Below are 18110 nucleotides of genomic sequence, written 5' to 3'. Positions count from 1 at the left end.
GACATGCCAAGTGAAAAAGATTTGGGGAAACAGAATTGCTGATTTCCTATTGTAATACAGCAAGTCATGTGAAAATATGTAAATAACAGAAAAGTGTGCACAATTCTAGTGGAAATCCAAAAATAAAGCATAAAGAAAATCCACACTAAAAGTTAAAGAGCAGTGATATATAGATAGTTCTGCCTAAAGGGAGACTGTTTCTGTGTGATTATAAATGGAAAATGGAAAAGGAAATAGCAAAAGCAAAGGGCAGAAATAACTATTTGTATGATTGAAATTCACATGTATTTCACACAACTATTGCTAAAAGCATTTTATATCTTAATTCTAAATTATCTATTTTGGAAAGTAAATATATATGTGAGTTCATATACATACACACAGACATAATACACATACAATTTGTTTCACTCTTTCACTATTTTTAGAGCATGTCTTGGAATTTTCAAAAAAAACTATATAATTCAGAAAATCATCTATTAAGCAACATAGAACCAACCTAGCTGCTGCTGCTGCTAAGTCGCTTCAGTCATGTCCAACTCTGTGCGACCCCAGAGACGGCAGCCCACCAGGCTCTGTCATCCCTGGGATTCTCCAGGCAAGAACACTGGAGTGGGTTGCCATTTCCTTCTCCAATGCATGAAAGTGAAAGTGAAGTCGCTCAGTCATGTCCAACTCTTTGCGACCCCATGGACTGCAACCTACCAGGCTCCTCTGTCCATGGGATTTTCCAGGCAAGAGTGCTGGAGTGAATTGCCATTGCCTTCTCCAAGAACCAACCTAGACAGCATATTAAAAGCAGAGACATTACTTTGCCAACAAAGATCTGTCTAGTCAAGGCTATGGTTTTTCCAGTGGTCATGTATGGATATGAGAGTTGGGACTATAAAGAAAGCTGAGCACCAAAGAATTGATGCTTTTGAACTATAGTGTTGGAGAAGACTCTTGAGAGTCCCTTGGACTGCAAGGAGATCCAACCAGTCCTTCCTAAAGGAGATCAGTCCTGGGTGTTCATTGGAAGGACTGATGCTGAAGCTGAAACTCCAATATGGAGAAGACTCTTGAGAGTCCCTTGGACTGCAAGGAGATCCAACCAGTCCTTCCTAAAGGAGATCAGTCCTGGGTGTTCATTGGAAGGACTGATGCTGAAGCTGAAACTCCAATATTTTGGCCACCCACCTGATGGGAAGAGCTGACTCATTTGAAAAGACTCTGATGCTGGGAAAGATTGAGGGCAGGAGGAGAAGGGGACGACAGAGGATGAGATGGTTGGATGGCATCACTGACTCAATGGACATGGGTTTGGGTGAACTCTGGGCATTGGTGATGGACAGGGAGGCCAGGCATGCCACGGTTCATGGGGTCGCAGAGAGTCAGACACGGATGAGCAACTGAAATGAACTGAAATTCACCCTAAGCATTCAAGTAGCTCAAGTAACTAAACAGTCAAGTAACTAATCTTCCAACAAACTCTCTATATCAGAAAAGCATCATTAATAATTTGTGTTATTTCCCTCACTCACTGTATAATCTGACTTGCTAGGACTCTTGTTACACATACCATTAAATGGACCCCCATTCTAAAAGATCTGTTAGAGAGAAGGTGGTAGTTAAGAGAATGAACTGACCTAGATTCAAATTCTGGCCCTGCTAGTTTCTTTCAGGGCAGTTTCTGCAAATCTGTGGCTCTTTTTCCTTATCTGAAAAATTAGGAATAGTAATTTCTATATAGGATATTAATAGTGATGGTAGGAAACAAATGTTTTGGCTCTCGCAAATAAAAGAAAAATAGGAAAGAAAGTACAACTAATTCATAATTTTTGAATTATGAGTGGGTCTTCGTTGCAGTGCATGCGCTTCTCAGTGCAGTGGCTTTTCTCGTTGCCGAGCACGGGCTCTCGCTGTGTGAGCGTCGGCAGCTGCAGCTCACAGCGTCTAGAGCACGGGCTCAGTAGTTGTGGCACAGCTTAGTCGCCCTGTGGCATGTAGAATCTTCTCAGACCAGGCATCAAACCTGTGTCCCCTGCACTGGCGTGTGGCCTGGTTATTCACTGTACCACCAGGGGAAGTCCACCAGTTCATAATTTAAAGAAAAATCAATCTTTGGATTATTTGCAAGGTGCAATTTTCATTGTCCTCAACACCTGAGAATTTACTAGAAATGTGTAACTTTCACATGGGTCCTAACCTAATGAATCCAAACCTATAGATTTTCATTTTCCAGGGTTTGTGAGTGACTTCTTTCCTCACTGCCCAAATGTATTATTCCACAAAATGTTAGGTTGTAAAGAAATATAAATAATTAAACACATTGTAGCATCACTTTTCATTTTAAATACTTTCTTTTTGAAGTTTACATACACCAGTAAATATTTCCTTTATATATTTTTTAAGCTACATTTTATAGGCTTGGTTTATTTACTATACCTGCCGCATCATATATGTTATTTTAATTCAATCAAAATACTTCTAAACTGTGCATAGGGTGGAGGGACCACTAATGTATGAAACAAATTTATTAATTCCAATAAAGATGAATTCTGAATTGTGTTTATTGAATATAATGAAATTGGCAAGAACATAGTCATTATTTTATTAATATATATCAAGATACAGTGAATTAAAAAAGAGCCTAAGCACAAAGTTGATGGAAAGGATTCACATTTGTGTAAATCACCCTCTGCAGATACAGACAGAAATGCTTTATGTGTATATGCTGCATTATGCAGGTTATAGCGTCAGATACTTAGGGGCAGGGGTGAAGCAGGGCAGAGAGGCCAACTTTCAGAGGGATGATTTAATACAGGAAAACTGGGAGGCTAAGGGAATAGGGTTTCATCTCAGAAGGAAAAAAAAGAGAGTCTTCAATATGGATTTAAGGAAAGCTGGAGTTACCTAGCTCCAGAGAAAAGGAACAGATGTTAGAGAAAATGGCGAGAGAGTGTAGACACATTGACTCTTCTGCTCTCTCCTCCTACGGGTTCAAACAGAAGCCACATCTTTCTTAGTCTCTGTGATAGGGCTGTTTAGGTCCCTGAGCCTTTGTTCTCACGGCTTAGGACCATAGTATCAGTTCTAAGAACTAGTTTATTGCTAACAGTCTTCCTCCATATATTATATAAATGTGAGTAAAAGAAAATAGACTATGAATTTTTAAAAAATAGAATAATTTTTAAATGACATATAATCATAATTGCTTATACATACCCCTGTGCAATAATTTGAAAATAACAAGATGCTTCTTTGTTTTAGGTTTATGCGATCAATAGTGCCGGTGCAGGGCCAAAGGTTCAAATGAGAATAACCATGGATATTAAAGGTACATGAGCTGCCGTCCCGTGAAATGCTGTTGTCTTAAAAGTAATTATAGTTTATATTCTGTATTGGAGTTATGGATGTAGTTGTTTTTAAATGATGCATATACATATAGTAAGCATACATTAAGTAATAAGTAGCAATATATGCTTATTAAAGCTATAATTAAAATACCTAAATCATGAGGCAAATTACCATGTTAATTACAGAGGCTGTCTGCTATATTTCTTTTCCGCTAAATTGAAATTTTGCTGAGACCAACTTTATAATTGTATTTTATGTTTTTTTAATTTTATTGAAAAGAAAACTTCTTTAAATTGCCCATGACTGGACTTTGACTAGTTCTAAGTAGATTCTCTGACTCATTTTTTTGTGAAAGTCAGATTCCTTTAAGTTAATAAAATGGTGTTTACTGAACTACCATATAATCAACTTTTATGATTCTGGCTATAAAGTAGATCTATCAATTCATGATTGTCAGGGATTTTTTTCATAGAAAATATATAAAAATTTAGAGACTCCCTTCCCTCACCAAATTCCACAAAACCCAGAGAAGATTATTAAGAGGACTTTAGGGCCACTCAGTTACTCAGGGTGCCTTCTCAAGAATGAAAACGTGCACACAATTTTGTCACTTCTCTAAAAACCTGTGTAAAACCTGCAGAGAGATTTTTTTAAAAACTATACAGAGCTTTAATAGAATTCCACCGGATCCTCTTTCTAAAATGAAAACCATCTTCTCTCAGTCTTTGGTAACTACAGGCAGCTCAGTGATTAAAATGCCATCTTTAGGCTGGTCGAGGACCAAGTCGCGGAGGTTGAATCCTGGGTTGGCCACTTGCTACCTTGTTTGGCTTTAGACAAGTTTCTTAACACCTCTAAGCTTGTGTAATAGAGATAATACTAGTTCATTCCTCGTGTTGTGGGGGTTGAGAGAGAATCTGAAAAACCCACAGTGTCTAGAAACTTGCTTTGTTAACAATAAGAAATATTCACTTAAGATGAAGCTGATAAATTTTATTTTTTCACCATTGGGTAGTTTATATAACTGTAATACTATTTCTTTGTTATTCAGTGGCAGACTTACTCATATAATCAATATGTAACAATAGATGCATTATATTTAGTAAAATTTCCCATTTCAGATACTTTGCTCATCCTCTAGAAAAGATGTCTAGTTCTGACTTCCCACACCTTATATAGAGCAGATAGACTCATGACCAGTTATCTAGAGAAGATGGATGAGTACTGGTAGCAGTGATGGGGTCTAAAAAATTGAATTTTTCTCCAATAATATGCATAATTTTATTAATGACATGGAGTAACACTGGATTAACAATTGTATCAATTTGGACAGTACCATCCAATGACAGATTCCTATAACTGGAAACTTTGTCTTGGGGGCTCCCCAGTGGCCTCCCTCGAACCTGAAGGCTGTTCCTGCCACATCCTTTCTTCCTTCCTTCTCCTCATTTACACATCAGAACTGTGATCTTGCCACCTAGTGTTGCTCCCTGCTCCCCTATTCTTCACAAATATTTCCCCCAGTAAACTTCCTGCATATCTAATACCATCATAACCCTGACATCTCAGAGGAGTGAGCTAAAGAACTGAGTCAAAAAGATTTGGTTCATGTCTTGATACTTCCCTTTCACAGCTATGTAGCATAAGGCTGTTTTCCTCATTTATCAAATGGAAATGATACTGCCAATTTTATGATGTGGTTAAGAGGCTTTTTTAAAAGATTTTATAAATATGAGAATTGAAGTTTGACTAAGCAACTTACTAATGCTCAAACAGCTAGTGTGTGGAGCTCTAAGATGAAACAAGCAGAACTTCTACAAATATTATTTTTGAAGATATTTGTATGCATTGACGGTAAAATGTGAATTATGACACTTGTAGAAATTATTCTGGAAATATGTTACAGTTAAAAGTACATGTATCATTTGCCCCAGAAATTCTGCCCTTGGGAATATATTCTATAGAAATAAAAGAATCAGTGAGTAAGACTTAAGATATAAGGCTGATTAGTGAAGCAAATGTTCAAAGACTGAAGGAAAAGTGAATTCCCATCACTCGGTGAATGACTGAATAAATGTGACGCAGTTGTACCGTGACATATAATATAGTTATTAAGGACAATGAATTAACCCAGAACTTGGTGACTTGAAAAGATTTACACAGTCATTATAATAAAAAGCAATATGTGGTGTAATTATACTACTTAACAGAGCCCCATTAAAACGTATCAGTGAGAAAAATCCATTATGTATGACTTTATGTATTTTTATATGATTACATAAACATAAAGAAAAATATGAGAGGATATCATTTAGTTGTTTGGTATGGATAATTGTGGGGTTGGAGGGCAGGGCTCCTGGTATGCCTAGAACAGAAAGTAGTGAACCAGCTAAAGGAAGTAAGAGAAAAAAAAAAAAAAACACTAAAATAGTATGATTTAATACATTTGTGAAAATTTTATATATATATGTATATATAGTTTGAATTTCTTTAATACGTGAAGAGGAATCAGATGTCTGAAAATCATACCTGGGCTCCATTATCTCAGACAAGTCTCAAATATATAATTATATCATTAGGAGGTAATAATTGCCAAATATCTGCTGTATCCAAACAAAAATGTTTCATGTTATTTAGGTCTGTCATCACTTTATCTGTAAATGACCTGCATGAAAGGAGAACTTAAAATGACTTTCTTTTTGCTGTAAGAACAAAAAATCAACAGGTAGTGATATTTCTTCTTCATGTTTATAGCTCCAGCACGACCAAAAACCAAACCAACCCCTATTTATGATGCCACAGGAAAACTTCTTGTGACTTCAACAACGATCACAATCAGAATGCCAATATGTTACTACAATGATGACCATGGACCAATCAAAAATGTACAAGTGCTTGTAGCAGAAGCAGGAGGTACCGTCACATGCCAGGTTATCTTGTTAAATTGTGGAGTGTGGACTGCTGAATGCTAAAGATTCAAAATTAGTAATATAAGATAGACTCTCGATTATTACACATCTTTTGAGCTTAGTAGATTGTCAATATTATCATTAATTTTACTGATCATTAATTTATGCCTGAATAGTTTATCAAAATTAAAAGACATGTGGTTAAAACATTTATGTATTCTATATGCTGGTAGGATTTTGGCAGGATGCAGTCTTGATAGCTTCTTTGAAGGTGGGAAAGAATCACTCTTGACTGAAGAATGCTTTTTCTCTGAGATGTCATTCTCCACAATAGTGTCTATGGATTCATGTGTGATGGGATGGATAGGGTTACCTGCTTATCCAGGTAGATCAGTTGAATCATCCCTGGTGGTTCAGAAAGTGAAAGATGTTGCATCCAGATTTTCCTCATGCAATTATAGAAACGCCTTTTATAAATGTGAAAATACATTTGGATATGACTTGTAATAATTCTTCTTTTTTTCTGAAAATAGCTCAGCATGATGGAAATGTAACAAAGTGGTATGATGCATATTTTAATAAACCAAGGCCATATTTTACAAATGAAGGCTTTCCTAACCCCCCATGTACAGAGGGAAAGGCAAAGTTTAGTGGCAATGAAGAAATTTACATCATAGGTGCTGATAATGCGTGTATGATTCCTGGTAATGAAGACAAAATCTGCAATGGACCTCTGAAACCAAAAAAGCAATACTTGTAAGTATAGTTTATGCTTACTATGCATCATGATAGCAAGCTAGTTGACATTTTTAACCCATCCATCTACTCCTCCTCTTATTTTTTCCAGTAAGTACTGGATATCCATAATGTGTTGTGACCTGATGCATGATAAAGATCAACAAGGCATTGTCCTTTCGTTCAGTAAAAGTACAGTTCTAGGGAAAACAGGCAAACTTATAAGTAACTGTGGTTTGAAATAAGCAACTAAGGGCAATATGAATATTGTGCAAATTGGAGAACTCAGGAGAATTTAATTCTTTTCGTAAAGGGCTCTGTGACTAATGTGTGATGTTTTGTCTTTCTCATTATTCTGCCATGCATGCTGATGTATGTACAGTTTTAGAAACACTATCCTTGTCTTCCAGTTAATTGTGGTTTCCCTTTGCTTCAGTTATAACAATCATTTTCAGCTCTTCATATTATCAAACATCTAGATGATGTATTAAAATATTTATAATTCACTTTAGTATTTGGTATTCTGTAGATTATAATAGTCGAATATAAAAACAGATGTTGATATTTTAGCTCTATTAAATGCTTTGCTAAATTTGGCTTTTTTCCTACTAAGTTGACTATTATATCATGACTATAATTTTTAAAAATTTAATTTCCAAAATATAATTTTAATACTAAATTTGAAAAATACAGCTAATTTCACTTTTGCCTACTAGTTAAAGCGTTATTAAATTCTTCATAAACATCCTAGGGCAACCTAACATTAGAAAGAGAAGTTAGAGCATTTTGTTTTTTACAAATGTCTATTATCTGTTATTAAGAACACTTACTTGGTTACTAAATTATGCCCTGAGATTAATCATCATACAATAATAGTTACAGATATGATATACTATAAAGTTTTATATCCAAGAATTATTGATTTTGCATAATTTTACCAAATCATTTCATATAAACCATAAAATCATAATTTGAGAACAGCAGAGATTATTAATGTAGATTGATGTTATATTTTAAAATTCTTGTATGTTCATAGTTTTAAAATAAGGTAAATTTTGGTTGTCTCTGTGGTGATAGAATTATCCAGCCATTTTTAAGGTTGATTTTCTTCCGTACCCATTTTCTATGTTGTATGTCATGGAAGCATATAAAGAAGTGAAAATATAGCTATGCACACTCAGAATTAATAAGCATTATTTATTTACATGTGAACAAGGTAAGTTTTATATGATCATTCTAAATCTGACTTACTGGTATTTTCAAAGGTGGCTAAAGTGTAGTAGTTATGTTTAATTTAAATTGTGTTTTGTGCTGACATTAATTAATTTCATCTGAACAAATCTATGAGAGAGATGATCTACTTAATCTGATTAACTGCTGACTATTCATGAATCTGGTCAAATTTTTCATCACACTGATGAAGTTGAAAAGGTCTGTGTCCAGGATAATTATTCATCTCACGTAAAGATACTATTGGTTCTAGTGGTGGCAGATTTCTAAGTTTATACTTTGTAAATTCATGTTCTCTGAACAAAAATGTATTTTTCCACAGCTATTTGTTTAAATTATACATAGGAAAAAAGTCATATGTAAATTGTTTTTCTTCTTCCACAGATTTAAATTTAGAGCCACAAATGTCATGGGACAATTTACTGACTCTGATTACTCTGATCCTGTTAAGACTTTAAGTAAGACATTTTTGTAGTTTAATTTCATTTATAATCTCAACATGCTAATCATAGCTGTAATGTTGCTTAGTAAATGTATTCCATGACTGAATGTTCTCAAGTATAAAGTCATTTCAAGGTTAATTATGTTGACTAAGGAAAAAGCAGTTATTTATAATACTCTTTTAAGTGATGGGCTGCATCTATTCAAATTTGGACATAGATTTCAATATGGTATTCGGTCTAGGCTGATGTGTATGGACATTACACGAAGAAAATATTTGGTTTTTTAATATGCAATCTTCTAAGTAAAACATTTTTACTTCATAAAAATGAAAAAGGATTAAGGAAATTTTTCTGAAATAATCCTAAAAGTTAGAAGCTTATCAGTCTTTTTAAGTTTTCTGTCTGATCAGTGCTATCCTGAGTTTTTCAATTGTATCCACCCAGTCAGGCCTGGATAAAACCTAAGTACCATTCAGTCAGATGCAAGTATACTTCCTCCTTTTCTCTTTCTCCTCCTTCCTCTCCCCCTCCTCCCCTTCCTACTGCTACTTCTCTTTCTCTCCTCCGCCTCCTTCACCATCAACATATCTAACATCAAATATTCTGCTCCAGACATACTCTGAGGTCCTTAGTATGTATTAACTGATGGATTCCTCACAACGATCCTTTAATTTAGGTCAGTGGTTCTCAATGGACTGATTTTACTGTCTGGGGATTTGGCAATGTCTGGAGCCATTTTCGGTTGGGTTGTCCTCTAAGTGTGGGGGCTGAGCTAGTGGCATCCCGTGGGCAGAGAGGTCAGACGTGCGGCTGCCTGTCCTCCAGGGCGTAGGCAGGTCCCTCCAGTAATGAATTATCTAACCCCTAATCAATGTGCTGAGGTTCAGAAACCCTGTTAGGTTGCTAATGTTAGTTCCATTTTGCAGATGAGGAACCCATGGCCCAGATTCAGTAATTAAGTGGCTCTACCAGCACAAATTTTATAACCATCCTGCAAATGCAGGATTTAGATCTGGATTCAAATCCTGACTCTCTTTTCTCAAGTGGTAATTTCTATTACCCTCAGAGTTTCCTTATTTGGAAAATGGTGATATTATCTGCCTTGAAAGATTTATGTAAAACAACACGGGTAAATATATTAACCTTTTATAGTTAATAAAAATGCTGAATGCTTAATAGCTTCTTTTTGATAGGTTATAATGAAAGATTTTAAATTATACTTCCTTGGGAGCAATTCTTTCCCTATGATTTCTCTGAGTAATTCACAACTTTGTGTCTCCTGTGTATCCGTCTCTGAGCCTGTGGAACTCTGTGTGTTGTTCAGATCCACAGTATATATCACCAGTGCAATAGATTTCAGTGAGAGTTATGGTTGAGAGAAGATAGAAAATGTTCCAGCATTTTTAGTTAGAAATTCTCATCTGGTTCTGGACCATTAATTGTATAAAAAGCCAGTTTCTGCTCATATGGCTTAGAGAAATGACATTCTGTAGATACAGTGCTAAAAAGAGATTACTTTGTTGTATTGTTTGCTGTGTATTATTCATCTCACAGCTTCTTGGGTTTATATAGATTATTGATATGAGGACAGCATATTCAACTGGTTATCTGGAGTGTAAAGTTGACACATCTGGGTTAGTAGGAATGAAAGAAGAGGGAAAGTCAAGCATAAGGAACCATAGTGCGCAGGAACGTGAGCGAGTCCTCAGATACTGCAAAACAGCATCCTTGTGGCCATGATGTTCCGCATTCAGCACTGGCCACAGGTGGTCTCAAGATGTTTCTCAGCGATAGTCTCCTCTTTTTCTTCCTGTCTCTCACAGCCAAGGCAGTGGCATACAATAAGTAATTCTAGAAGGCAGGAGAAATACGCTTGTTAAGTTCTCTGATTCCTCTCCTGCTGATTCCACCACCACCCCAGTCACCCAGGTGCTAATGTGTGTGCACCCTGGTAACAGCAGGAGTGTCAGAGGATGTAAGATATAGAAGGAAGGGCAGAGCACCAGATCTTACCAAGGTTAGAGAAGGAGGGACTGGGAGCCAGACTGGACTCGGCAGGTGGAATGCCGTTGGGGTGGTAAGGGGTAGTGACAGGGAAGGGTCGTAGGTATCTACAATCAGTTTTTCAGGGTTCATGTTATTTGTTGGAGAAGGAAATGGCAACCCACTCCAGTGTTCTTGCCTGGGAAATCTCATGGACAGAAAGCCTGGCAGGCCACAGTCCACGGAGTCACAGAGAGTCGGACGCGACTGAGCATGCATACCCGTGACATAAGGATAGCCTTTCAGGTTCCTCCGTAGAGTGGCCTTCAGTGGGCTCTCTCCTGGCAGACAGCAGCTTGATAATAGGCTTTTGTTCTGTAATGCTCACTCTGACTGACCGCATGGAATTCTGCTACCTAGTTATCTGTAGCTAGTAAAACAGTACTGGGCAGGAGTAGATGGAGTTTAAAGGAGTGCAACCCTCAGTTATGGTGAAATGAAATGTTCAGATTTGTAATGTGTCATGCACCACTGGAGCAGAATTCTTTGATCTAGAGCAAAGTAGCTCAGTCATTCTGTTGGTGAATGGATGTAACACCATTAATTTCTGGCCTCACATTATTATTATTTTTACCTAGCTATAGGATATTGTGGTTCTGGGTCTGTCCGGTTCACGCTGAGGAGTCAGGCACTAAAGTGCACCCTCCAGAAAAGGTGCTGGCCTACAGTTGATATTCATAAAAGGCCACGAAGTCATAGTTTTTGGAAGAATAACATTGCTGAGGAGGATATAGTAGTAGGACTCAAAAAAAGAAATAAGTTGACCATTTCTATAGTGGGCAGTGATCAATGGCAAGAATGATTTCACGGCTGTGAGAGTAGGGGCCAGCAGACAGTAAATGCAGTGGTATAATATCCCTGGGGTCATAAGAGTACAAAGGATGCACGCTGAGTCCTCTGTCTCTAATATGTCATGTATTAGGATGCAGGACTACTGGCTCCCAGCATTTCTCACAAGCCTGCCCAATACTTGGGTGTATCTCACACTTTAGCCAAAGAAGTCTAGGTCCCATCTAGATCATCAAACCACCACTGGATGTACATTCACTGGTATTTTGCACACCACAGGCAAGGAGCTTCAAGTTGAGTTACCCATCAGCACAGTCTTCAGGATTTAAGCACCTTTTGAAGGCTGTGTTTTGAAATCAGTATAGGACAGGCACTTATAAGACTGGCCATTTTGATAGTGGCTGCGACTGTAGAGATATTATTATTGGGAGGTTAAATTAGGGGCAAAGAATCACTGATGAACTAAAAGGCTTAAGATTAGTGAAAAGGCTAAAAGCGGGACAAGCGAGAAGGGGCCAGACAGGGCTTTGCTAAATAAAGACGAATAAGGTGGAAGAGGAATCACACCTGGGGAAGTCTTGATGACCTGTAGGAATAATGCAAAATGACACGTGCCATCATTTTAATCCTAAAGATATACTTACAACTTGCTTTTATTTGCATTCAGGACTGAGCTTTAGAATTTTTATTAACCAAATTCATAAGAATTCTTAAATTCATTTTTAAAAACTCCTCCTTAGGTATATAAGTTTATGGAAACTGCTTGCAGGCAATGTTTTGATTACAAGGTTTCATTATAGAGGAGTCCTGTGATTTGAACAGCAGACACTCCTTTATATACCTCACAGGGCTTCATTAAAGTTGAACAAGAGGAAACAAACTCCGTGGCAAAGGCACTCTGTGATTGGTGGTTGTTTTTTTTTTGTCATAACACTCCTCATTTAATTACTGTACTAACAATGAAAAGTTCCAGTATTCTCACTTGGGAAGAAAAATAAGGGGTCACTATATATTTTTTTGTGACAAAAGGAATGGGGGGAAGTTTTATGATGTTCACAGGTAGTAGTAATGTGATAGTGAAGCCCGTAAACTCTGCAGCCAGACAAGCATGTTTCAGGCCATTTTGGCATATATGGAATTTGTGACTTTGAATTAGTCACTTAACAAATTAACCTCTGCAGTCTCATTTCCAAAAGTAGAATAATACCCAATTCATAAACTAACTGGGCTTCCCTGGTGGCTCAGACAGTAAAGAATCTGCCTGCAATGCACAAAACTCAGGTTCAATTCTTGGGTTGGGAAGATCCCCTGGAGAAGGAAATGGAAACCCACTTCAGTGTTCTTGCCTGGAGAATCCCATGGACAGAGGAGCCTGGCAGGCTACAGTCCATGGGGCAGCAAAGAGTCGGACACGACTGAGCAACCTACACTTTCACAACTTAACTGGGAGATTAAATCAGATGAATGTACAGATTAATGCTGCTGCTGCTGCTAAGTTGCTTCAGTCGTGTCCGACTCTTAGAGACCCCATGGACTGCAGCCCACCAGGCCCCTCCATCCATGGGATTTTCCAGGCAAGAGTACTGGAGTTGGGGTGCCATTGCCTTCTCCGACAGATTAATGAATAAGGTTATTAATAAATATATGAAACATTTTTTACTTATGTGCCAAGCCCTTCACGAGTGTTTTTCTCTATATAGCCTCATGTATTTTTTCACTACAACCCTATAATGTGATTTCCTATTTATGGGTATCCCTAATACACTGCTAAGAAATATGAAGCTGGGTCTTTAAGCAGCTTGCCCAGGGTTACAGAGCTGGGGAAGTACACCACCAGCTTTTAGACCCAGGCAACCTGACTTCAGGCAATGTTGTGTTGCCTAGAAATTACTAAGTGCCCAAGCAGCTTTCATTACTATTGCTAATTTTTCTGCTCCTGCATACTTCCTATCCTTGCTGTACCATTTTCTCCTCTCAATATTTTAAACTATTTCTAGCTGTTCTCTTTTCACCTTCTCAGCATTTTAAGGCAAACATTAATACATGAGTATGCTTTATTTTTACACATAAAAATGCAGTAATTCCTTTTGTTTTTTGTAAACAATAAGTGTGACTTTTCTCTACATCCTGGAAACAATTGTTTAGTATCTAATTCTAATATTTTGCATAGCTGATATATGAAAGTAACATTTATTTAGGGTATTTTAATAGATATTTCTTGACTTACGACATAGAATGACTTCTGGTAAAATCTTTGTACAGTATTTAAATATTCTGGATGGCTAGTACAGGGCTGAAAGAAAACTTTTTTAACTGAAGTTCTGTCATAATAAATGAGTTAAAAGCTCAAATTCACATTCTCTTATGTGATATGTATCTGTAACAAGATACAGACATTGTCCTAGGAGCTATATAACTCATTTAAATTCAAGCTTCTTCTTAGAAATATAAAAAAGTAGCTTAAAAAGTCAGATCCATAGGCTGAGTTTAAGTAATGATAATTTTAATCAAAAGATAATACTTGTGAAAAATCAGTGCTTTATAATTATGATTTGATTAATTACAGTAGAACATTCTGTTATGCAAATAAAATGATTTGACCTTTCACAGGATTTTAAGTCTTGTTAGGAAATGACTTGTACGAATTACAAAAAGAATGCTTATACTTTCAAGCAGAAGAGTTCCATTTTCTGTGAGAGGACTTAGAGAATAACTTCATTCTGTACTGGTAATGCGATGGGTACATACATAGCAGTGAGTCAACATTTGTCCTGGACAACCACAGTACATTTTGTCCTTTCCTAGTAGTACATTTGTAATGCACGTGCCAAAAGCATTACCTACTGTTTATTAATACATTATTTGTCATTTATTCACTTCACTTGGCTGGTGCTTTGAAATGGTAATTGAATCGGAAAATTTCTATGGTCTATGAAATCATTTTTTTCCCACAAGATTACAGAAGGGAAGCAAAAAGCAAAGGAGAAAAGGAAAGATATACCCATTTGAATGCAGAGTTCCAAAGAACAGCAAGGAGAGGTAAGAAAGCCTTCCTCAGCGATAAATAAGAGGAAAACAATAGAATGGGAAAGACTACAAATCTCTTCAAGAAAATTAGAAATACCAAGGGAACATTTCATGCAAAGATGGGCTCAGAAATGGTAGGGACCTAACAGAAGCAGAAGATATCAAGAAGAGGTGGCAAGAATACACAGAAGAACTGTACAAAAAAGATCGTCACGACCCAGATAACCATGATGGTGTGATCACTCACCTAGAGCCAGACATCCTGGAATGTGAAGTCAAGTGGGCCTTAGGAAGCATCATTACAAACAAAGCTAGTGGAGGTGATGGAATTCCAGTTCAGCTCTTTCAAATCCTGAATGATGATGCTGTGAAAGTGCTGCACTCAATATGCCAGCAAATTTGGAAAGCTCACCAGTGGCCACAGGACTGGGAAAGGTGAGTGTTCATTCCAATCCCAAAGAAAGGCAATGCAAAAAAAATGCTCAAACTACCACACAATTGCACTCATCTCACACGCTAGTAAAGTAATGCTCAAAATTCTCCAAGCCAGGCTTCAGCAATACGTGAACCGTGAACTTCCAGAGAACTTTTAAAACCAGCTGGTTTTAGAAAAGGCAGAGGAACCAGAGATCAAATTGCCAACATCCGCTGGATCATGGAAAAACCAAGAAAGTTCCAGGAAAACATCTATTTCTGCTCTATTGACTCTGCCAAAGCCTTTGACTGTGTGGATCACAATAAACTGGAAAATTCTGAAAGAGATGGGAATACCAGACCACCTGACCCGCCTCTTCAGAAACCGCAGGTCGGGAAGCAACAGTTAGAAGTGGACATGGAACAACAGACGGTTCCAAAGAGGAAAAGGAGTACTTCAAGGCTGTATATTGTCACCCTGCTTATTTAGCTTATATGCAGGATACATCATGAGAAATGCTGGGCTGGAGGAAGCACAAGCTGGAATCAAGATTGCCGGGAGAAACATCAATAACCTCAGATATGCAGATAACACCACCCTTATGGCAGAAAGTGAAGAAGAACTAAAGAGCCTCTTGATGAAAGTGAAAGAGGAGACTGAAGAGGTTGGCTTAAAGCTCAACATTCAGAAAACAAAGATCATGGCATCTGGTCCCATCACTTCATGGGAAATAGATGGGGAAACAGTGGCTAATTTTATTTTTCTGGGCTCCAAAATCACTGCAGATGGGGATTGCAGCCATGAAATTAAAAGACACTCCTTGGAAGGAAAGTTATAACCAACCTAGATAGCATATTCAAAAGCAGAGACATTCCAAAGGTCCATCTAGTCAAGGCTATGGTTTTTCCAGTGGTCATGTATGGATGTGAGAGTTGGACCCTAAAGAAAGCTGAGCACTGAAGAATTGATGCTTTTGAACTGTGGTGTTGGAGAAGACTCTTGAGAGTCCCTTGGACTGCAAGGAGATCCAACCAGTCTATCCTAAAGGAGATCAGTCCTGGGTGTTCATTGGAAGGACTGATGTTGAAGCTGAAACTCTAATACTTTGGCCACCTGATGTGAAGAGCTGACTCATTGGAAAAGACTCTGATGCTGGGAAAGATTGAGGGCAGGAGGAGAAGGGGACAACAGAAGATGAGATGGTTGGATGGCATCACTGACTTGATGGACATGGGTTTGGGTGGACTCTGGGAGTTGGTGATAGACAGGGAGGCCTGGTGTGCTGCGGTTCATGGGGTCACAAAGAGTTGGACAGGACTGAGCGACTGAACTGAACTGAGATTCCAAGGTCTAGTGACTCAGTGCTACCTGATAAAGATGATTCTTTATTCATCTTCATGTTTCCTTTCTCAAGCATATCCAATTAGGAATGAGCATGTTAAAATATATGAAACAAGCCATTTATATTTTAATGTGTAAAAAAGGTGTATCTAAAATACTTGATGAGCTCTTATATGCTCATTTAGTGTCTTCTAAATCTAGGTGAAGATTCTAGGTGACCATGAAACTCTGATAAATGTTTAAGATTCACTATTTATTCAAATCCACCATGCAGAGGAGCCATAGAAACTCTTAGATTGTTAACATTTATAAGCACCAAGCCAGGGGAATAAAGGTAAAAGATTAATCCCTGTGTATTTTACACACAGTTAACCTATGTTGTCACTTGTTTTTAATACTTTTTACAGTAAAATTATATAACTTAAAATTGATAATTACTAATTATATTAAAAAACAAACACTTTTATAGTTATTATGGCTTAATGCCTAATCTTCAACCTGAAACTTTTAATTTCTACTTCAAAACTGAATTTTTAATCAGTAAATTTAGAAAGTATTTATTGAATATTTGCTATGTGCCTGATATTATTCTCAGACTTCGCATACAGTTGTGAATAAAATAAAGACACCTGTTTCAGGAATCCTACTTCTGGACTGGTAATAGGATAATGCATAAATGAATTTTAAGATACGTTAAGAGGGTTATGGAGGGGAAAAAAAAGTAGAACAGAGTGCAGAAGAGGCAGGAGGGGTAAGACAGGAAGTGGAGGAGCTGTAACTTTCCATCTTAATAGGGTAATGTCTGAGTCCGCTTGGGCTGCCATTACAAATACCATAGACATAGCGTAAACAACAGGGTTACTTTCTCACAGTCCTGGAGGTAGGCAGTCCAGCACAGAGCTCCAGCCGGTTCCGGACGTGCTGAGCGCTCTCTTCCTTTTCGCTGTGTCCTCCTGTGGCCTTTCCTCAGCATGTGCACGCAGAGGGAGAGAATAGGCTTCTGGTGTTCTCTTCTTAAAAGGACACTATTTCTGCTCAACCCTTAAGACCTAAAATAACATTAATTTCATCCTTACTCAAATACTGTCACCCTGTACTTGTGTTAAGGTGTAGGCACATGTGTTTTGGAGGGACACACACACTCAGTCTGTAAGACGCTTCATTGACTAGGTGATATTTGAGAAAATTCTTGAAGGTGATGACATGGCTCCCCAGGAAGATCTACAAGAGAAATCCCTTTCCAGGCACAGGAAGAAGCTGGACAAAGCCCTATGTCAAAAGTGACCTGGCGTATCCCACGAGCAATAAGGAGACAGTCTGGCTCCAAAGCAGTAAGCCAGACGGCGACTGGAAGGGAAGTCAAGAGAGAACAGGGAACCAGAGTGTTAAGGAGGGACCAGAGACCATTAACCTATGGCCAGAGGCCACTGGAAGGACTTTATATTTTGTCTGAGAGAGATGAGGAGGATTTTAAGTAGAGAGGTAATATTTTAAAAGCATTATTCTTGCTTAACTATGCTGAGAATACATAGAAGACAAGGATAGATACAGGAAGACTTGTTAGGTGTCCATACAGTAATTCATGCAAAACAGGATGGCAGCCTTGATCAGGTTACTTGCAGAGAGGTAGTAATAGGTGAATAGAGAGTACACACAAGTTTTGAATAGTATAACGAACCCCAAGTACCTATTAAGTTTGCCACATCACTATTTGTGCATTTGTCATTTTATCTCTGAAGCGTTATCTTCCACTCCAAATACTTTAGCTTATTTCTCTAATAAGTCTGTTTTTATTATATTGTTGCAGTTAAACAAAATTAATGTTGAATCCTTGATATT

General features: G+C 37.6%; 1 protein-coding gene across 4 annotated transcripts in view; it reads left to right on the top strand.

Moving 5' to 3' along the window:
• The window catches only part of PTPRQ (protein tyrosine phosphatase receptor type Q), a 282762-nt gene that overhangs the window by 210763 nt on the left and 53889 nt on the right, over window positions 1–18110 (top strand). For 3 of the 4 annotated variants that reach the window (XM_055586942.1, XM_055586932.1, XM_055586934.1), the window contains exons 38-41: window positions 3253–3319; window positions 6094–6252; window positions 6782–7004; window positions 8598–8671. In XM_055586942.1, the coding sequence (XP_055442917.1) occupies window positions 3253–3319; window positions 6094–6252; window positions 6782–7004; window positions 8598–8671 (523 nt within the window). Of the gene's footprint in view, window positions 1–3252; window positions 3361–6093; window positions 6253–6781; window positions 7005–8597; window positions 8672–18110 lie in introns of those variants that run through there. The other variant, XM_055586937.1, reaches the window with a different exon arrangement.

Source organism: Bubalus kerabau, chromosome 1 (assembly GCF_029407905.1).
Source record: "Bubalus kerabau isolate K-KA32 ecotype Philippines breed swamp buffalo chromosome 1, PCC_UOA_SB_1v2, whole genome shotgun sequence".
Lineage (NCBI taxonomy): Eukaryota > Metazoa > Chordata > Mammalia > Artiodactyla > Bovidae > Bubalus > Bubalus kerabau.
This window is presented reverse-complemented; position numbering and strand designations above follow the sequence as displayed.